At 48.5% G+C, this 22,504-nt stretch overlaps 1 protein-coding gene across 1 annotated transcript in view; it reads left to right on the top strand.

Moving 5' to 3' along the window:
- TNR (tenascin R) overlaps positions 1-22,504 on the top strand; it is an 84,066-nt gene that overhangs the window by 29,988 nt on the left and 31,574 nt on the right. The window contains exons 2-3 of the mRNA XM_066556155.1: positions 18,593-19,148; positions 21,780-22,256. Coding sequence (XP_066412252.1) covers positions 18,653-19,148; positions 21,780-22,256 — 973 coding nt within the window. The 5' untranslated portion in view covers positions 18,593-18,652. The remainder of the gene's footprint in view (positions 1-18,592; positions 19,149-21,779; positions 22,257-22,504) is intronic.

Raw genomic sequence — 22,504 nt, 5'->3', positions numbered from 1 at the left:
CTGGACTGGGTGTGCTGGGTGTGCAGCAGCTGAAGGGATGCCCTCTCCCCTCTGTTTTCAGGGAGGAAAGAGAAAAGTAAGCCCAGCAAACATCCCAAAGGCCATGCCAAGCCCCAGTGATCACCATGCTGTACATCCCCACCTGCATCCCTCAGGTTCTGGGCTGGTGCTGCCTCCTGGCAGGCTTTGCCTCGCTCTCTGGAGCACTGAATGGGGGAGATTTATCCTCCCCTGGCAGGCTCAGCTCACAGGCACATCTGGCTCTCCACAAAGGTCACTCTGCTCTGGTGGCAGCAGCACTTCAGCCACATTTGGCATCAGGAAGCCAAGACCCACCAAAACTTGGCTTTGCAGTAATTTCCCCTCCTTCCCTAGTTTAAGGTTACTTAGAAAACAAATTCCACTGAAACATGGCTTGAGAGATTTCCTTTAAAATAAACTCAAGCCTCAGGGCCATTTCTCAACCAAAACTACACAAAGCTGAACTCCGTAGGAATGTGTGAGCTGATTTGATATTCCTCCATCTGCCTTTTCCAACCCACACCGTGCTCCAGCCTGGAGCCATGGGCTGGAGCTCTCAGGATGCTCCCCTGCCCTCAGCAGAGCTCAGAGCTGCTGCCCAGGAGCAGATTGCTCCCAGGCTCCATTTCTCCATGCATTTGGCAATACATGATGATCCCTTCCAGCTGCCATGGTGCTTTCTCCCAGCCCCAGGAAGGAGGGACTTTCACAGCTAATACAGTTTTATGGCTATTTAAGATTTGATTTAAGTTCCTGCTGTCACAGCAATTAAAAAAAGTAATTTGTCATGTTTCAAGGAAGGCTGACATGAAATGCAGACAAGTTTCCAGCCTCCCAAAAAACCCCAACCTAGACTAGAAATAAAGAGGTTTTTCCATAATTAGAGTGGAGGGCACTGGCACAGGTGAGCCAGAGGAGCTGTGGATGGGCTGTCCCTAGAAATGTCCAAGTTGGGCAGGGCTCAGAGCAGTGTGGTCTGGTGGAAGGTGTCCCTGCCCATGTCAGGGACAGAGAGATAAGCTGTGAGGTCCCTTTCAGCCCAGACTATTCTGTGATTCCATGAAGACCCTCTGTGGACAAGAACATAATCACAGACACAGCCAGAGCTGGGTGAACCCCCCACAGCTCTTGGATGGATGGATCCCATTGGCACCAACACTTTTTACCTCAAAACTCTGGGCTCCCCAAACCAGCAAATCCCATTATTTTTAAACCCAACATAAACTTGCATTTCCCTGAGGTAGGAAGTGCCTGCCCAGACCATGAGCACCTCTGCTGCAGGATGGGTGGGCCCACCATGGGTGCACCTGTGGCTGTGGCCTGTCACAGACATAGTTTCTGAAAAATACTTTTGCTAAATTTTTTCTCCTGAGAAGCTAAAGAAGCCTCAGAAACAAAATATAAAAAATAATTATCTGCTGCTGTGGAATGCAACAGGTGCATCTGTAATTAATCTCATGCTGTTGTTTTTAATTAATAACCAATCACAATCCAGCTGTCTCAAACTCTCCAGTCAGTCACAAGATTTTATCATTCCTTTTCCTTTCCAGCTTTCTAATGAAATCCTTTCTTCTATTCTCTTAGTGTAGTTTTAGTATATAATTTTCTTTTAATATAATATATATCATAAAATAATAAATCAACCTTCTGACACATAAAGTCAAGATTCTCATCTCTTCCCTTGTCCTAAAACCCCTGTGAACAAAACCACAGTGGCCCAACAATAGAGCACTTCTAGATAACAGGCAGCTGTGAGAAGCTTAAGGCTGGATGCTGGTTTTTAAATGTTATTTTTCTCAGGGTGTCAAGATTTAAAGACAATACTTGAATCTTCTCCAAACTTGTGATTAACTGCTGTGTCCTTCTGTGACCCTGGCTTGGAATAGATCAGGGGTTAACCACACATCCTCCAAAAAACATAAATATGATATATATTTTCAAAAAATAGAAAACATATACATTGATATTTTATATAAATATGAGATACAGAAGACAGCCCAGCACTGTAGAGAGTGAGACAGCAGAAAATCAAGCAGCACATCTGAACTGCAAACACAGGAGCCAGGCCACAGGAGATTGATGCATTTCCCCCTCTGTGACTCCCAGGGAGGCAGCACACGGGTGCCATGCTGATACACACACTGGAATGAGACAGAAGCATTCCTAGTGAGTCCTCTGGCATTTTTTCTGCTCACTGTTGAAAGAGAACTTCCCATGGGCACCACAGCAAACTTGAGATGTTCCTCTTGAAGCACAAGCCCCAACAAACATCCTCCTTTCCTCTCCTTCTGTGCAGAACATCACCAACCCCTCCTGCAGCACGATCTTCTGCCCCTGACCCATCCCAGCTGGCAAAAATGAGCACAGAAATTAGTGCAGGCACACAGGCTGACAGGGTTTGATCCTAATTAACTGTGGCTGGCACCACCCCTCTAATCACCCATCTCACCTGCCAGACCTGCAGCAGATTGAGAAAGGAGAAGCACAGGGAGAAGGAGGTGGAATTTCAAAATAACTCTTAGCAATGCTTGGTGTTTCTTTAGTTTCTCCAGAGCAGCTAAGGCAGGCTTGGCCTAGCAGACTCATTCTCTGCTGGGAAACAAAATCATGTATGAAAATGATTAAAATGACTTACAAGCAGAAAACCTTCTGTCAGAGCATCCTGCAGCACTGTACAAGACCCTCACACCAGGACACTGAGGGCAAACACAGCCCTGCTCCAGCTCTAGGGTGTCCATCTCTTTGGGCAGAAGGGCTCTGAGATGAGTACAGGGAGTCCTGGCTTGCTGCCTGCCCCTGGCCACAGGATATTTGTGACATAAGCCCAGAACCCAGCAGCAAAACTCGTCGTGTCCATGTGCGGCATGAAAATAAAGTTTTCTCCACATACTCCCCAAGCCCTACAAAACTGAATATTAGGGAAGAAAAGAAAAACCCAAACATATCAAACTGCTATTGATCTTCCAGCCAAGACTTGCATTGAAAGAACATTTTTTTTCTGTGTACTCCACTTATAAAAGAAGACAAGGATCAGAGACATCACAGCTCAGTTGTATCTCCTAGAGAGCAGCTAAATACCACATTAGACTTGGCAATGCCAGCCAGGAAAGGAAGAGAACCCACCCAAATTTCAGACCAGACTGTAAAATTAATTTGTTTTCCACAACTTGGGCAGTGGAGTCATCCCTGTCACCCTCCCAGCTAAGCACATGTCTGAGGGCTCTGTTTTCCTTTCTCACTGGATTTTAGTGGAGTATTTTGGACTTTGAGAAAGAAAAGTGCTGCACAGAAAGTTCCACGGAAGTAAGAGGGCTTTGAGTTCTAAAATATCTGTCTAGAGTGGAAAATTAGATTGGCAGCTGTTATGGTCCAATTTATAAAGTTCTTAGAAATGCCTCTGCCTGAATTAAGGTGCAAATGGGACCATATGCCAAAGTCAATAGTATGGATTTGATTTGATAGCAAGTGAGAGACAGAGAGAGAGTGGTGAAGAAAAAAAAAGGAAAGATGTGGGGGGACAGAAAGAGAGTAGCAGAGACAGAATAAGGAACATGTCACCCCTCCATGGATCCCACTGGGGTCCAGATGATCCTCCAGCTGGTTTTCCGGTGCTGAGGGTGCCCAGAGAGCACAGGATGCAAAGGGTTAATGTATATTCCCACCTCGGGCCAGGTGGGGATGCCCAGGTGCCTCTCCTGGCAGGGGATGCACTTTGACTCTGGGTCTGTGCCATCACTTTGCACCCTGTGAGTCCCGGGGTGCAGGGCCTCTGGGGAGCATTCTGGGGGCTCTTTGATGGGTTCTGACATTTTTTCTGTCAGAAAAAATGGCAGCTGCCCCCACAGGAATGCCCCCTGGATGTGGGGATAGCCCTCTGTGGGGCTGGGGGCTCCCAGCAGGGCTGCTCTGTGTAAGGGAGGATGGGAGCTCAGTGCCTCTGGTTCCACCCCACACCCAGAACCTCCTCCTCCCCTCGTTTTGGGGGGTCTGTGCAAACCTGGCCTCTGTGGGCTGCGCTCCCCCCAGCCCAAACCCAGCCAGGGATGGTTTCCTGCTGTGTCTGGCTTTCCTGTGGATGCATTCCTTGCCCCCAGCCTTGTCTGCCCCTCCCCAGAGCTGAGATGGTGGATCCAGAGCATGCCCTTTTTCTGATCCAGGCAGTTTAACCCACAGCCCAAGGCTCCAGGCAGGCATCTCCAAGGATGTGGTTTCTTTACACAGTTCTTGCTGTCATGGACAAAACTCCTTCACAGCAATGTTTAAGGCATGAACCATTTGAGTCTCTGACAGTAGCACCAGGTAAACTCCCACCACCATGGTGCTGTTCTGCGGGCTGTTATTTCAGTATTCCATAGGAAACTGCTCTTGCAGTTCTGAAACCATTCCCTGTGTCCTGTCACTCCAGGCTCTTGTCCAGAGTCCCTCTCCAGCTCTCTTCAAGCCCCTTTAGGCACTGGAGGGTGCTCTAAAGTCTCCCTGGAGCCTAATTTTCTCCTGAAACATTCCCATCTCTCCCAGCCTGTCTGAATAGCAGAGGTGCTCCAGCCCTCAGAGCTTCTTCATGGCCTCCTCTGGACCTGTTCCAACAGGTTTTCTTCCCTGTGCTGAGGACTCCTGGGCCAGATGCAGCATTCCAGGGGTGTAAAGGTGCCCTCCAGGGGTGTGCAGCACTTCAGGGGTGGGGTTCCTCAAGCAGAGGGTGGGCATCCCCTCCTTGACCTGCTGCCCACACTGCCCACCAAGGGTGAGAGTCACTGTCTGGGCTGTGAGCACGCTCTGTCAGCTTATGCCCAGCCTCTCATCTGCCAAGAACTTCCCAGGGCTGCTCTCTATCCCTTCTTTCCTCAGCTTGTGTTACAGCAGGGGTTGCCCCAGCCCAGACTCAAGGTTTTGCTCTTCACCTTGTTGAACCTCATGAGGTTCCCATGGGCCCATTCCTTGGATTAAATCCCTTTGAACCCTCTCCTGTTTGCTCTGTTTCAGGTGTGTGAGAAGCAGTCCAAATCCACCTCAGTTTGCAGGTTGAGTTTGCCTGATTTGACAGGGCTGTCCCACTCCCAGCAAGCATCAAGGGGCATTTGCTCCTCACTTTCTGTAGGAATAGGATGCAGCCAGTAATTCCTCAGTTTTAAACTGCTGTGCTCCAGCACTGATATATAAATATTTCTGGCTGTTTCCACTGCTGCAATTGCTGCCCAAGAGATTTCATTTCTCAGTTCAGCAAGCCCTACTGAAATGGCCACAGTGTGTCATTTGTCATCATTTATCTATTGCTTTGATCAGAAGTGAACAGGACAGCAAAGAAAGCGTGTTTCAACTGACTCTGGTTAATTTTGGATTAGAAATTATGAAAGTCTTGGAAATGCAAAGTGCTGAGCCCAAATTCTGGGACACTGGGGACCACAGGAGTCAATCCAAAGGTGAATTGTGACCCATTCATGAAGGGACTTCATCACTGTCTGTCACAGGTTGTGGGAGCTCTCCTTCATCCTGAGTCTTAGATCTCCACAGCGTTCTTCAGCATTAAAACAGCCTTGAAATTGATTTTAAGTGTTTGCTTGTGAACTAATACAAGTTGGAGAATTAGAGTGAGCAGAACCAAGCTCTCACATATAATACATGGCAAAGCAGTGGATTGGCTTCCAAGCTCTCATGCTGTGCACTGGCTCCATGAAATTATGTTTTGCATTTATATCCATTCCTTGATGAGCCACTTGCCTATTATAGGGCAATAAAACCCTAACCTAACTCCAGTCTTTAGCTGGTGCAAGCCCACACTGACTAGAGCTATTTTCCCCTCACAAGGATCTTTTTTATCTCTGCAGTAAAAGTGCTGAAGCTATTTCCAGTTCTTCCACAGAGATGTAAAATGGGAAGAGAGATGGGTTTTCTCACTTACCTTCATTAATATGGTAGCCCAGGTTTTCCACCAAATTCCAACAGAAGCAAATCTATTTTTAACCAAATCACTCCAGTCAAAGCCTTCAAGGCCTGCTATAAAAATGACTGAAGAGTATTTTCTCTGGTGTGCCTTGATGAAAGCCATTTTATATTCTTCTAGTGGCTCCATGCAGGTGACCAGCCAGCTCCTCAGATCCAGACATGTCCATGGAGGCTATCACAGCTGGCAGGAGGACAAAACCTAAGGAAATCTGGGATTTGAGCTGCACACCCACAGCTATTGTACATCCTAAAAGCCCAGACCAGCTCTGTCCTACACCTGTGAGCCCCTCTTGCTCCCTCAAGCCAGACAAGCTCTTGCAGGTCAGGAAATCCTGGAGTCACCAGGATCTCTGAGGCTCAGGACTGGTCACAATCCTCCTCTCTCCTCCTCCATCCCCTCTTGCTATTCATCAGAAGCCCAAAACCAAGAGAGGCAAGAGGAAATTCCTCCTTTTTTTGCTCCCTAAAGAGTCCAACCTTCAGCCCCCATTTTCCCATCTCCATGGCTTGAGATGTCACACAAGGGAGGACAAGGATTGTAGTTTGGATTGTCCCATTGTGATGGGGAAATGCTCTAAGGGGAGGAAAACTGGGCAGGGAAGGTGATGGGAACACCTCACTTCATGCTGTTGTACCAGCAGGGTGGGATCACAAAGGATAATCCTTGCTCCAGTGCTATCCAGTGCTCCTCAGGGATCTTTCCTGAGGGAACCCACCTGTGGGACATGCCATGGACTCTTTGGAAAGCATGCCTGAAGACAAAACAATTATTTCAGTGGTCTGAGGCATGAGGGCCTTGGTGCTGGGATGGGGAAGGCAGCTCTGCAGCACGGGGCTGGAGCAGGGTGAGGGTGCAGCTCAGGGTGCAGCATCCTGGTGTTGGTGCCCATGTGCAGGCCCAGGGCTCTCGGATGACCCCAAAATTTGTCAGAGTCTCTTTTCCCAGCCTGGCAGTCAAAGAAGGAGTCAGGATTCCTCTGTTCTGGTTCTCAAGGTTGTTTATTTTCTCTTATCTATAACATTCTTTCTCTGACCTGTTGAGATCTGTCCAGCAGGTTGGGTTGAGGCACAGTGCCTGCCCTTGGGGTGGTGTTATCTTTTTATACTAAACCTACATGTACACTATTTACAATAACTTTCCAATACCTATCACCTGTGTTAGACAGTGAGCTTCTACTCTAAACCAATCTAAAAATGCCAACATCACAGCAGAAGATGGAGGCCAAGAAGAAGAAGAAAGAAGGACAAGGCATGCCCAAATTCCTCCATTTGGGACCCTGAGCCCCCATTCTAAAAACCTCAAAATTCTACTTTTCACCCCGTGACAAACTATCATTCTATTTAAACTTTCGTGGCTTGCAGATCCTCATATAAGGTTGGTAATTTTTCCCATGGGTCAAAATCAAAGGCTCTGTGCAAAATCAAAGGCACAGGGGTCCTGGGCTCTGCGCCAAGGTCTCTGAGCCCCCTGGCAGGGGCTGGAGCCATCCAGGACAGCCAGAGGGATGTCCTGGGTTCTGACCCAGGGCCACGCATCTCCTCTCAGCCATACACCCATTAACCTCAGGAGATCTCCCAGATGTGCACCCCCAGCAAATTTCTTTCCTCCTGCCATGTCTGGGAATGCCAGCTCCTTTCCACACCCCCACGTGTGGCTGGCCAGTGGTGAGAAAAGCCCCAGATTAACCTGTCTGACAAAACAGGGTCTGTCACACTGCCTGGGAGGAGGAATAGATCCAAACCCAGCCCGGCTGCCTGGGTGGGAAGAAAGCAGTTATCACTGGAAACTCCATATACATTATTTATCAAATGAAGCCTCTGCAGCAGGACTGTGATTCATGTCTCTGCTCCAGCTTGCTCATCTTCTCTCTGTCTTTTCAATGGGATGTGATAGAAAATCTTTGCAGGCTTCTTGTGGTCACTGACCAAAGTTTGTTCCCACTCCTGAGGAGATGCTGCAGGTCCCCAAAGGGGCCTGGAACAAGCCTTGCCCAAGGAAAATCACCCTTCAGCCAGGTCCACCATGGCAGCTTTGTTCCAGCCTCAAATCTGTTCCACAAGTATCTGCTGCTGCTCTTGACATTCCAGGGAAATTACAATGGGAAGGCAAGTAGAAAATATCAATTATTGGAAGGTTCAAACAGCACAATCCCTGCTGCTGCCTGCCCAGTTGCATGTGCATGCAAATTGACTGTGACATGCTGTTTAGTTTGAGTAATACATTAAAAAGAAAGGAAAATCTGAATTTTTTCCAGTATGGGGCTTATAAAGCAGGTGAGGGGAAAGTCACAGCATACTCAACTGTGATCACATCAGCTCTGCTTCATCTCTGTGGTGTAAAATTACATGTGAAGGGGAAATTAATCAAAAATGCACCAGATGAGCGTTCCTTTTCCACCCCCCTGAATTTGGGTAAGGGTATAAACAATGTGGCAAACCGAAGAGCAAGTAAAAAACCTGTGCTTATTTGACTTCAGCAGGTGGGTCTGCTCTTACTGAAAGCAAACCGAGTTCCTGTGTGCTCCTGCTCAGAGTTCCCAGGGGAACATGCTGCAATGCACTAATTATGGTTTAAAAAACCAAGGAAGTAGTAAGGCTCTTCCTCTGCTGGTCCACAGCACTGCTCTCCATTTAAATGAGGTGTTTTTTTGTATGGGGTGACAGAGGCTAAGGTGCACCCAAGCTCTTCAAGGTGACTTTGTGCTTCATTGCACTCCCCTTAATCTTCATCAAGGCATATGCTCAGTCTGTGCTGGGGGTAATGGGTGGCAGCATTTTGGCAAAGAAGCATCCCAAGCCAGGTTTGCATCCTACTACAGCTCAGCCCTGAGGAGCTCTGGGGTGATTTGCAGACTCTAATGCAAGGTGACAGCCAAGCAGCAGCCAGATAAGCACAAGCACTCACTGCACCCAAGCAGAATGCTGGGAGCAAAGGGGGAAAAAAGCCCAAATGGCTGAGAGTGATCCAAATCCCCATGGCTGGTCATGGGATGGGAGCTCACAGCATAACTGAGGTGGGATGAATGAACCATGGTGTAGAAATCACATATCTTCTGAACAGAGAGACATGGTTCTCCCAGGAAAATCCTGGGAAGCTGTGAAGAAACTGTAGGAAACTTAGAGAAAAGAATTCAAACAATTATTATCTCTCTTTCTGTAATCATTATTTGTAGATATTGTTCTCTAAAGTGTGCTATTCATAGTCACCAATAGTACCAATAATATAAGATGTTTCTACTTTGAGAGCAATCAAGTGTCACCTTAGGAATCACATTATAAAAAGACCCAGCTACTTTCATCAAACCCTTTTGCCTTCTGATCCACCTGAACACTGGAGTCTTCTTTCCATCCCTGACTCAGCAGTGTCACCATGGAGGCTCTCATGCCTGGTTTTCTCCATGCAGGAGTGCCTTGGTTTGAACAGACAGGTGTTTGCTAAGAAAGGCAGCAGCCTAATATCCTTGAAACGGAAAATGTAAACCCCCTCCCTCTGAATTATTATAATTTTGGGATTAAAGGGCTCTCAGGCAAAGATATGGGAATAGGAATAACAGTTCTGTACTAGGAAAGTTAAAAATACAAATGGATAGTACAAACCAACACTGCCAGAGTCAGACCGTGCCCTGTCCCCTGTGTGTCAGGGGGTGGCACAGCCCCATCCCATGGGGGCTCAGCCCTCCTGCAGTGCCAGCTGTGGCTCTGCTGGAGCAGGGATCCTGCACAAGGGGGGAGTTTTCCTCTGCAGCTCCAGGGCTGCTGGAGATGGGCCTGGGCTCCCTCTGGCAATGCAGGGCAGCAGAAGCTGCTCCTCTGACAATGCACTGGGCAAAGGCTGCTGGGCTGTCCCAAAGCTCAGATTGGATCCAGGTAGGAATGCTTGGCTCCTCCCCTGGGCGGAGCATCTCCCCATGGGATGATGGAATTGGATCAGCCATGCAGGGACACCCACTGGCCATGGACAGAAGATAATTAATAATTAATGGCCCATCAACAGAAGATAATTAATAATTAATGGCCCATGAACAGAAGAGATCTCCTGGAGGGAGGATTGGCTGTGGAAGAGATAAAGAAAACTGCCCAATGAACAGAGGAGAACTGCCCCACCTCTGACAGATGGGGATAGAACACACACCCCCAGCCACATCTTCCCACCTAAGACAAGGAGGATGAGTGGACACTTCACTGACAGGTCCTGCCTTATCCTGACATCTGCAAGTCTCTGCCTGTGCATCAACATGTAGACAGACAGACAGAGGGATGACACTGAGTGGGGAATGGGAAGTGGTGACAAAGTCATGGCTGTTGGAGAGGGAGAAGAAGGGAGGTTTGTCTCTCCTGGGCAGCAGCACCTTTGCAGAACTGTGTCAGTGGAGTCCACACCACGCAGGTCCTACATCACCCTCCAAAATTAATTACCAGTGCCTCTGCTAAAGATAAAACTGAAATAATATTTATTTTTGTGCTTACATTCTTGTTGCCATGTAATTAAGTGCTACCATGTAATTAAAGAGGATTTAGAGGGTATTTATGCCCTGTGATGCTCCATAATTGCAGCTAATTTCTCATTTACAGCTTCTCAGCATCTCCAGTGGAACTCCAGGAGCTGCTGGGGCAGGGACAATGGCCACCACAGGGCTTGGGAACACAGTGCAGAGCTTTAGCACTGAAGGCTAGCATCTTGAAAGGTCTGTCTCCATCCCAAAATCATTCTTCAGAAAGTTAAACTCTCCCCAGGTTCAGGGCAGGAGCAATGACCCAGAAGCCCCTCTATGTGCAAATGGAGGTGCTGGTGAGAACAGCAGCAGGAGCTATCCCAACCTCTGTCCCCAGCCCTCCCTGGTGAAACTCCTTAAACTCCCAGAGACACCATGTAAGGATGAAATGAACCTTTCTGCAACATGCAGGCTTGCTGAGGGAGATTCATTCCACAGCTCCCTGTGAATAAATGCATGGTGTGAAGTGCAGGATGTGAGGAGTTTGCCCAGGCAGGAATCCCAAAGGACAGGGCTGTCCTGGCAGCAGGGCAGCTGAGGCCATCCCCAGCAGACATCAAATCCTAGTGCTCAAAGGGCCAGGCTACCAAACACTCACTGTCACATCTCAAAGCACATGCCCAGCCTCACAAGTTGGTGTGGAAGTGTAAGAGCCTGAATGAGGGATGTGGGACTCCAGGGGCTCTCCAAAATGCAGTTTATTCCATCCAAGAGGTTACAGCAGTCCAGGGTGGTGGATGACAGAGCTGTGCCCACAGCTGTCAGCTCCAGCTGCAGGCAGGCCTGGAGACCCTTTGGGTTTGGTCACAATGCATTATAGACTTTTCTTTGCTGAGCATCTTAATACAGTAGAACCAATCTATACCTTAACTTGTATCTATAGCCTATCATAACTACTGTACTTACCATATTCATGTTACTGTTCTCCAATCACTAACAGTCAGTACATTACAGTTTGAGCTAGAAGTTGTTTTTCAGTTTTCTTGCAGTGGAAAATTCTGAGACCTTTTTTCCACTTGCCACATTGGCAGGCTTGTTTGCCTGTGGTCTCTTTCTGCTTAGTAAAAACATCTTCTTGTTTGAGGTGGGTTTATCCTTTGCTCTAAGCCATAAAAACCCCTTCTAACTAACACACCCTTTGCCTCCTTGGTTATCCAGTCAGACTGGCTCAGCAATTCTTTTCTTCTATATCAAAACTTGCTTCCATGTCTATTCCTTCTTCAGGTTCTACATTCAAAAATCTTTCTGCTAAGCATGCATATCTGTGAGAGTTTCTAGTCAAACTTTCATCCCTCCCAACATGGAAGATCTCAGTGTTAGCAGGCAGCAACTCCCATTAGGAGCTGGGATTTCAGGCACCACTGGACCAGGCTGGTGCACCTGGACCCAGAGGGGAATGGGTCACCTTCCTGCAGGACACTGGGCACTGTGGGTGCTTCTGGGTCTTCATATTTGTGTTGGAGAAGAGAGGGAAGCCTTTACCCATGAGCCATCCGGTGCCACACCATTGTTCCCAGCCTGTGCTGCATCCCAGCATTGCCCACAGGGCACTGGGGCTGGTGAAGAGGGAAGCAGTGGCCAGACCAAGCTCACTGCTAACAGCTCTCACTGTGAAATTGGGCACACACCTTGGTCTTCAGTATAAAATTAGGCAAGCCAGTCACAGAAGCCAATTTTGCACTGAGCAAGAATTCCTTTGTGGCGTGTGTTTAAACACACGCTGATAACGTACCTGTAAATATAAATATATACACACACATATATATATAAATGAAGACAGCACCAAAATTTGCTCTTTAAAATGCTAGGATAGGCTCAGATTAAAGCTGGCACCCTCACTAAAATAAAAGTTAACCTGGTGATTGACAGACTTCACAGGAGGCAACTGTTGAGGTGATGTGAAGCCAGTCGTGCTGGATGCAGACTGATTGTGAAAATAAAAGGAGATTCCCCCCAAAACCTCTGCACTAAGCTGGTGTTTGCTTTCCTGTGGGAGTTTATAGAGGCTATTGATATATTCCATGGCAATTCAATAAAAGAATATGTAATGAAAGCAATACATAACGTAGGTGGCAATGACAGAGGTGTGTGTGAATTTTTAAACTGGCAGAATTTGCAGTCAGTTGGGAGATTCATACATCTATTCATCTGCATATAGTTAGGGAAAACTGATAAAAGTATCAAAGTATTTCATCCTTAAACATGTCACTGGTCAGCAGGGTGAAAATAATTTCTCCTCTGAGGCTGATGGTGACAGCATGGGATGGAAATGAAAACACTCAGTTGTGGTTTTCTGGCGTGGTGCAGGTTTCCTTGTTGGTCCTCAGCTTCAGCCCCATAAATCCACAGGATCTGGCAATCAAGAAACCACTGTTACAGTGGATGGTTTGCTTCTCTAAGCTTTCCACTTCCTTTAATTTCCCCAAAATCCTACAACAGGCTGTGTTTAGAGGAGTGATAAGGGTTGCAGTTAAGCAGAGGGTGCAGGAGTTGGTAAGGGAGAAGGCTTCATTTACTTACACACTGCAAGGACCTTCACTCTCCCCCTGGAATTAACACAATGAAAACCTTTTTAAACAGACAAATTACCCAGCAGTAGATCAGTCCTAACTGGGCACCAGGGCTGCTTCCCCTCACAAGGCTGCAGCAGGGAATTGGCCTGCAGGACATGCTGCACCTCTACACCCGCTCAGGAGGATCCTACTGCTGCAGACCAGTCTAATGACACAAATTTGCAGCAGTTTCAGCTGCTGAGGAGAATTATTTCCACTATTTCTCCATTAGCAGCTGCTGCAATAAAGCAATTCTTCTTTCCAGTGGGAAGTGCAAGTTCTTTCCAGTGGGACAGGAAAATCACAAGAGTTTCTTGCTGAATCACAAAGCAAAGCAAAAGTAAGGCACAGACCACAGGGTCTGAGAATCCTAGAATTGTTTGGGTTGGGAAAAGACCTCTAAGATCAGGGTTCAACTATTTATTTGGTACTGACAAGCCCACCACTAACCTGTATATATGGCAGCTGGAGATACCACTATGTTTCCAAGTGCCATATATACAAGATTTTTAAAATCCCTCCAAGGATGGTGATTGACCCCTTCCCTGGGTGCCAGTGCCTTGCCATGTACACACCCTCACCTGTTGCTTTAGGATACAAAATAAAATGACATGGACACTGGCCTCTCCAACATAAAAAAGAGGGAAAGTTTAATTCTGACTCCCAGCATTTATAGATTTCCAAAAGTGACAGTGGATTGGAGGGTGACAGTGCCACCTCACCAAGGACACTGGACAAACCAACATTCTATAAAATTTCTCCTCCTCCATAAAATAATGTAGAACAATAAGTTATTTACATAAAGTGTGTCAGAAAGTTCATTACAAGAATGTAAACATCAGAAGGTTTAGAAGAACTTAAAAAAACAGGGTGACCCTCACCTGCCATGGCTGAAGGACATGGCACCCAGGAGGGATTTCAGTGTCAAGGCAATAATGATGCTGGTGGATGGGAATGATGAGTTGCCCTAAACCAGAGTCCTTCAGCCTCACTTTAGAGATCCCAAGAAACTCCAGAGCTGGGATTCTGAGCTTGCAATGCAACCCACACCAGTTTTCCAGCTGTGTGATCACCTTGGAATGACAAGTCTAAGGCTGGGAAGCCAACCAGGGACACCGTGGAGCTGAATTTCCTTCCCAGTGAACCCCAGAGGAAAGCTGCATGGGCTGCATCCTGCCAGAGCATGGAGCAGGCACCATGTGCACCAAGCACTTGGTTTTGGCAGCCCTGAAAACCATCCATCAGCAGTTTTGGCTTATGGAAAGCCTGCAGGACACTTTTCAACACAAAAGCCTGTGGTGGTGTTTGAGAGTCCCCAGGATGAGGGAAGAGATGAGAATCTTGACTCCATGTTTCAGAAGGCTGATTTATTATTTTTTGATATATATTATATTAAAAGAAAATGATATATTAAAACTGTGCTAAAGAAAGAGAAAGCAGACATCAGAAGGCTAAACAAGAATGATAATAAAAAACCTGTGACTGACTCAGACAGCCTGACACAGCTGATGGTGATTGGCCACTAATTAAAAACAATCCACATAAGACCAACCAAAGATGCACCTGTTGGTGAGCAACCTCCAAACCACATTCCACTGCCATCAGATAGTTATTGTTTACATTTCTTTGCTGAAGCTTCTCAAGAGAAATATCCTATCAAAAGGATTTTCATAAAATATGTCAGTGACAAAAAATCCCAATAATACACTCAGAGGATTCCCACCTCACCATGCCCTGGGGTCTCTCCCACCATTAACAGCAGTGGGAGCAAATCCATCACAGAGCTCTGGCTCCTGCCAGCTGTGCTCCAGCAGGGAACACACCACAGCTCTGATCACACAGTTCAGGGACTGCTGGCTGTCAGCAAATACCTGCTTGCCTCTGCCATGCCAAGGAAGCAGGCAGCAAACTCTGTTTCTTGATGGTTTGTTGGTCAGCATTGAGGATGAGCACGGGCCTGAACTGTAAATAGATCTGATTTTCCAGTTGGGCATCTGCACCAGACAGCAGGGCTTGGGTTTACCTGGTGTTCAGAAAAAGGGAATGCAATAAATGTACATAAATATATATACAGACATATCCCTCTCTATATGCTCTGGGTGGATTAAAAGGTTTCTCACTCAAAAAAAAAAAAACATTTGCTTCATTTTCACATCTTTAGTGCCTTAGAAAAATATTTGTTTCTTCAGCCATATATTGTGTGTTAAAATGTTTTTTTTCTCAAGCAGCTTCCCAGGCAACATTTGACTTTTTTTTTCTTTTAACCAAAGCAATTCACCAAAACTGCCACGGAACTAGAAATATTGTTGGACAACCCAAATGTTAAACTGTCCCCACAAAATGCCACAGATAAAACTGCTGGCATCATACTCATTGTGCGGATCTGATGTCTCTGCAGCCATCCTGCAAGAGCCCAGTTTGCATTTGCTACATTCACATTGCTAAGTTATAAAAAAAGGGCTGCAGATGCTGCATTTTGGGGGGATGCTGTTTCCCCACCCCCCCAATGACTTTCCCCACCATTAATGACTTTCTCAGCACAGCTGCTCCAAGCATCCCCACACACAGGTTTCCTTCTGCATTCATCCTCATAAAGCTGCTCACAGAGATACAGCCCATCAGCAAAATGTAAAAATAACTGAAAAGATATAATTAGGGTGGATGTGCTGTGGATTTAATGGGGTTTTTATGTTTCTTCCTTTGCTGGCCCATAAGGCACAAATCCTGGATGGAGAGAAGCTGATGGGGAGGGAAAGAGAGAGCTTTGCTGTGGTACATGTTTGGCAAAACCCTCAAATATTTTTCTCAGTTTTCTATTGCCTGTATTTTTTATTGAGCACCACAGAGAAATTGCAGCAGATTGATTCTTTCACAGCTCCCCAAAGTTGAAATGCTTTGGAGCCAAAAGCTCAATGCCTGCCAAACTTCATAATTAACTGTAATAACTCTTTAATTTGAACTTTAATTCAAACACCCATATTTTAGGGGGACTGGAGGGAAGAAAAAAAAAAAGGCAAAACAAACCAAAGGTAACCAGTTCTGGTAAAATATAGAAGCAGCCCCAAGCTTGTGCTGTGCCAGAGGCACCTGGAGATCAGCTGTCCCATCCTGGTCACACAGAGGCCACTCTGGGATGGAGAGGCATTGTCCCAGTCCAGCAGAAAGTGAAGGAGAAGGGCATTGACAGCAGACACCAGCAAAATGACAGGCCCAAAGCTGCCTTCACTGCCCTGGGTGGGAGCTTTTCCAAGGCCACCTCTAGGGATGAAGGGATCAAAGCCATCCAGAAGGCCACCAGCTGCAGCTGGGAGCTTTAGCTGAACTTAGGGACAACAAAGCCAGCATTAAAAAAAAAAGACTAAAAGCAACCTAGGTGAATTTGCTCTGGTGCAACCAATTTTACACATTAAATTACACAGAAATTGGCTTCTTTTCCTTGTGAAGGAGGGATGAAAAACATCCAGTCCTGGCTCTGTTCCCCACATCAATGGCTTTGAATGGTTCTGTCACAGCAGTGTGAGCTGGACTGGGAAGCATCAGGAGCACAGGAAAATGAGGAACCCAAAGGAGGAATATCCATGCAGCTTCTCTTCCCAAGTAGACACAGCTGAAGCTGTCAGACTGCTCCTGCAGCCCCAGAGCCCTCCCAGCCCACCCTGGCCGAGCTCACTGTCATGGGTCCTTTAGGGAAAAGCAAACTGTTGACACCAGGAGCAGGAGGCAGAGCGGGACCAGAGACGGAATGGAGATGACAGAGCTCAGGAATGCATTCACAAACTTGGCAGGGCTTCAGAACTGCCAGCCCAAGCCTCTGGGAAGAAGCTGAGGATTAATAGAGATCTCTGGCCTGCTCTGGGTTGGAGGACTCCAAGGAGCATCCACCTGCCCTGTGGATTCAGCCTGGTTTGAGCTGGGGCCAGCCCGAACCATGGTGACTTTTCACCATTTCACAACTAAGAGCCCAACCAGTGATATTACAAGAAATCCCCTTAGCATCATTCTGCAGGGATGCCAGCACTCCCACAGCATCATGCCCTGCCCAAGGGGCAGGAGGGAATGCCATGACATGCCACTCAGAAGGGAGAGCTGGGCAGCTGTAATGAATGTACTGATAAAGAGATTCAGATCAATAAGGCTGGCAGGTCCTAGCAGCAGATGAATGGGCTCAGTCTGTGGGTTACAGAGTGGTTAAGTGCCCAACCACCCTGCTCACTGTCATTAGTGCTCTGTGTGTCTGCTTGCCCTCCTTTACCCACCATCCATCTCCCACTCCCTCACTCCTGCACCCACACAGAACCCCTCTCCCCCATCCAGCTGTGCTCACAAACAGGCTCTGAGGTCTCTCTTGAGGCAAGCTGGATGCACAGAGGGGGAGAGGAAGGATTTCATTTCCCCGTGCCTAAGCTGCTCCTGTAATCCTGCAAGGAGTTTTCCTTTGCAGCACTGGCCTGGCTCAGAGCAGCTGGCCCATGGCCACAATTACTTCCACTCTGAGCACACACAAAAAGCCAAGTGAGAGGCCAAGGAGGGGGTGCTGAGATTTGAGCACCAACGAGTCAATCAGAGGCAGTCAGTGTTCATTAGTCCCTGTCCCTTCCCCTGTCATGCCTGCCCCATTGTGCAGGGACAAGGAGTCTCCCTGTGGGTCAGCCAAGGCCACCCAGGAGCCCAGAAAGCAGAGAAGGACTTGAGGGACTCAGGGTCTGAGAATGCAGCCCCAAATTGCAACTTACAGAGCCTGTCTTCTGTGAGCATGGTCAGAGCCATCCCATTGCAGAGTTATTTCCATTTTTCTTGCTTTTCTTAAAACCAGGAGAAAAAAAAGAGAGTTCCAGGTGTTGTTGGAGAGAAACCAGCAAATATATATTTTCACTCAGCAGGAGGGTAATGGGGGAAGCAGGGATACTCCCCAGGGAGCTGGAGAGGAGCTCCAGAGCAGCATTAGAAGCAAGAGGTAGCAATTGCTCAAGGTTGCAGCATTGGTAGAGGGTGGCAAAGTAAGGTGTGGTAAGTAACCCAGAGATGAGTATTTGGTGCTTTGATAGCACCAGATTGATTGTTTCCTAAATAAAAAAAAAAGAAAAACAACAACAAGAAGAATCTGTCTTCATCACTGCTCAAGGGCTATGACAAGGTGCTCCCACCAGCCACGGGTTCCATTGAGGGTTGATTTAGGCTCCAGCAACATCACACAATTTCAGAAAGCTTCAACCCATACAGAGTAACACCACACCACTTCAGAGGGCTGCAAGCATCTGCTCCTCTTGTTCTTTAGCCCAGCCTTTTATCCCCTCCTGTTGATGCCCTGCACCTGTGTGCCCTCTATTCCCTTTGGTGGTTACTCAGTGCCCCTGGGCACTCCATGGCTCATTGCTGTCAGTGCTGCTGACCTGCTGCTCACAGCTGTAACCCACTCCCAATTACACCAAACTGTGTCCCTACACACCAAAGCCAGCAGGACTGCATGTGGGTGAAACTGGCCCCACATGTGTCTAGATAAGTGCCAAGAAGGTTTTGTTTCTCCGTGCTGAGCACACTTTCGAGGCTAACACCAACCATGCTCTTTTGCTTCTGTGTTCCCAGGTCCTCCCTACTCTTGGCTGACCAAGACTAGCTTGGAAGGCTCTTCCCTCTCCCAGGAAAATGGGGACTGATGGTGAAAACCCGATCCTGAGGAGTGTGGTCATCAGCTTCAACTTGCTTCTGCTGGGCGCTGTCCTCAAGCCGTTTGAGTGCCGCCTGGAGGTGACGACAGAGCCGGCTGAGAGGACAGCGGTGGATGAGGCAGCTGGCCTCACCAACTGCAGCCCACCCACCAAAGAGCAGCCCATGGTCTTCCACCACATCTACAACATCAACATCCCCCTGGACAGCTGCTGCTCTTCCATGTTCAAGTCTTCGGGCGAGGAGGTGAGTTCAGAAGACGACCGGCTGGCAGAGTACACGGAGCAGACCTCCGACAGCGAGAGCCAGGTCACCTTCACCCACAGGATAAACATGCCCAAGCAGGCCTGCAAGTGCTCCACCTCCCTCCCATCCCTGCAGGAGCTGCTGAGCAGGATTGAGATGCTGGAGAGGGAGGTCTCCATCCTCCGGGACCAATGCACCTCCAATTGCTGCCAAGAAAATGCAGCCACAGGTAGTAACGCCATCCTGTTAGCTCTTGCTGGGGGCTGAGGGCTTGAGTGAGAGGCAGGAGAAATAATGCAAAACCTGATGGTGCCATTCAGAGTGTGACAGAGGAAAACCAGTGTTTACCCACGATGGGGCTGTGGATTTAGTGAAAAAACTTAGCTGAAGTCCTCTAAGGCAGGAAAAGCCCTGGGAGGGCTTTGGTCACTTGAGTGCCCATGCCACACTCGCTGTGAAAACTCCATAAAGGAGAGAGAACCCCCTTTGGGGGTGAAATTACAGCTGGTTAGGGGTGAGCAGGGGGATCTCCCAACTCTGCAGTCCTCCCAGCACTCTTAGATATCTGCCACTGCTTGTGGGACAGGAGGCAGAGATGTAGCTGCTGCTCTCCTGGGCTGAAGGCAGCCCCATGGGAGCTGGCAATAAGCCCATTCATTCTCTGCAGGCAGAGTGAACACATCTGAAAAGCTGAGTTAAAAAAAAAAAAGGATTAAAAAATACATTAAAGAAGCAAATTAAAAAAAAAAGGCACAATACCATCAACATGATACTCCATCTGAATAAAAATAAGTGCTTTTGTGGGGACTTCCAAGAGGTCCCACAAGGGTTACTCCATTAAAGGCAGCCCCTCGTTCCACCTCAGCTGTCCCCCAGGGTCAGAAAAGCAGCACGCAGCTGAAATGACATAGGTCAGGAAGGTTTGGGCTGGCAGCTGCATTTCCATGGCCCAGGAGCCAGCATACTGATAGTTCTCCTTGTTTGGAGGAAGAGGGGCTGTCCCAAAGGGCATCCATCCCAAATGCAGCCCAGCCCTGCTCGTGGCTTCAGCACACCAGGGCTCCTTGCAGGGAAGAAAACACTAAGCAAGGAGAAGCACACAGAGCATCTTTCCAGGGGAAAACTGCTTTTCACACCAAGAACAGAAACAGAAAGGAAGAGAAATTAAAACCATCCCTTTTACCCCCAAGATATTCACTGCATTTTTTTTTTTTATTTTAAAGTTTTGCAGCTATTAGTGTGATTTTTCCAGTGGAAGGACACATTTTTCTGTGTGTAGGACACACTAAAATGAAATGGGTGCAATCAATCCTCAGGTCAAGAGTTCCACCAACGGTGTGCTGGTCAGGGAGGGAGAAACAAGGATGGACACACAGCAGGGTGGCTTGGGCTGGCATCTATCATGTGGCCAGTGGAAATCAATGTGTTCCCAGCCATGGCTTCAGCCCACATCCCTCCCAGTGCCACATCCATCAGCTGCATTAATAACTAAGGCAAAACAGGAAACACCAGTCTGTGCAAAGTGAGGGTTAAAATCACGCAGGAAATGCAATGGGGAAACCTGTTTTAAAGGAATTAATTTGAAACTCTGATGGGCCTATTTGGGTTACTTGCAACATGCATAGACAGTCCCATTAAATATTCATTGCTTGGTGGAGTCCCCACTCCCATCACAGATGTGCCGAGCTAAAACTGGAATAATTTCATTTATTTTTACCAGAGTTGCTTTCAATTCACTGCACTGCAAAGGAATCAGGATCCCTACCCCACCACCCAAGGCAATTTTCCCTGAGGAAAGCCTCTTTTCTCCAGCACACTTACAAGCATCCTCTCTCATCTTTTGATAACCCAGCGAGAGGCTGAGATCTGAAGAGATCCTGACTGGCATTCCCAACATTTGCAGTTTGGGTGGGAATTGTCCTGCAAAGTAACCCAAATGTGTCTGTCTGGCACAGCATGTAACTGTGCATCTGCTACATCCCCCACTGGAAAAGCTGCTCAGAAAGGTCAGCTAGGATGGAAAATTTAGCTGGGGACAGAGTCCTGGGGCTTGGGGGTCTTTGGGGTGCAAAGGTTTGGAAGAAGCACAGAAAGGGTTTCTGTCCTTCCTTGGTGGAAAAGCAGTAAAAATGAGGAAAAGCAGTAAAAATCAGCAAGGAAAAGTTTGCCTGCCTGGGATAAACCCTTTGATGGAGCAATGGTTCTGCTTCAGGGCAAAACAGGGGAGCATTAGCAGTGTCAGTGGCTGCTGCCTTCATCCCCATCATCCCTCCTCACCCCAGAGCATCCTGTGCAAGGCTGCCAGGTAAAGAGGGGGCATTAGAGGTGCTGGCCTTGTGCTGTCCCTGCTTTTCCACAACCTCAGTGTGCCCGAAGCCAGCAGTTCTGTCCCAGTCAGGTTTGCCAGGATAGGGATGAGGATGCTTGATGCCTTTGGGTACATACCTATTTTGTAGAGGAGAGAGAAAGCAGCTGGGGATCTCTCAGCTATAAAAAGGAGATGTGGGTAGATGTGAGACCAGAGGAGTCATGGCTGGTGCAGAGGGTTTCTCCAGGGAAGGTTTTTTCTCAGTAAGAAGTCTAGGGAAGTGCCTGTTGAGTGCTGAGCTGGAGAGAAACCAAAGGGAGCACCTGCACCACCACAAGGTTATGGGGGCACTGCTCCCTAGGGAAAGATCCACCCAAACCCCACCAATTCTTCCCCCTTCAGCCCCAAAGCCACCAGTTTACCAGAGAGAGAACTATCCCTCCCTTGCCCCACACCTTCTCCAGCCCTTCCGAGGGCTGACCCGAGACCAACCCCGACCTTTTCCCACCTCCCACTCGCCGGGTTCTGACCCTCGCTCCCGCATCCTTGCAGGGCAGCTGGATTACATCCCTCAGTGCAGCGGCCACGGGAATTTCAGCCTGGAGTCGTGCAGCTGCGTGTGCACGGAGGGCTGGGCGGGCAGCAACTGCTCGGAGCCGCTGTGCCCCGGGGGCTGCTCCAGCCGCGGCGTGTGCCTGGAGGGACAGTGCATCTGCGACAGCGACTACGGGGGCGAGGACTGCTCCCAGCCGCGCTGCCCCGCCGGCTGCGGCTCCCGCGGGCTCTGCGTGGACGGCGAGTGCGTGTGCGAGGAGGGATTCACCGGGGACGACTGCTCGGAGCTGCGCTGCCCCCGCGACTGCTCGGGCCGCGGCCGCTGCGTGAACGGCACCTGCGAGTGCCAGGAGGGCTTCGGCGGCCCGGACTGCGGCCGGCAGCGCTGCCCCGCCGGCTGCGGCGGCCGCGGGCTCTGCCGCGACGGGCTCTGCGTCTGCGAGAGGGGCTACGGCGGGCACGACTGCTCCGCAGGTAGAGCAGGGCGGGCGGGGGCTTGAGGCAGGGCTAAGCGGTGCATAAGCAAGGGTTTCCAGGTGCCCAGAGTCCCCTAGGAGCGCCGTGAAGCTGGGAGGAATCCTTACCTGGCTGAGAGCATCGCTTAGGAGTGGTACACTGAGGTCCCACAGTGTGGCTACCTCCCTGTTATCCCTGTCCCCAAAGACACCATGGGAGGTGAGCAAAAAGCTGGTGAGGTTCATCCTATTGCCAGCCGGGGGCTA

The sequence above is a fragment of the Molothrus aeneus genome, chromosome 9 (assembly GCF_037042795.1).
Source record: "Molothrus aeneus isolate 106 chromosome 9, BPBGC_Maene_1.0, whole genome shotgun sequence".
Taxonomy (NCBI): Eukaryota; Metazoa; Chordata; class Aves; order Passeriformes; family Icteridae; genus Molothrus; species Molothrus aeneus.
Note: the sequence above shows the minus strand (reverse complement) of the source record. Positions and strands in the feature narration are given on the sequence as shown.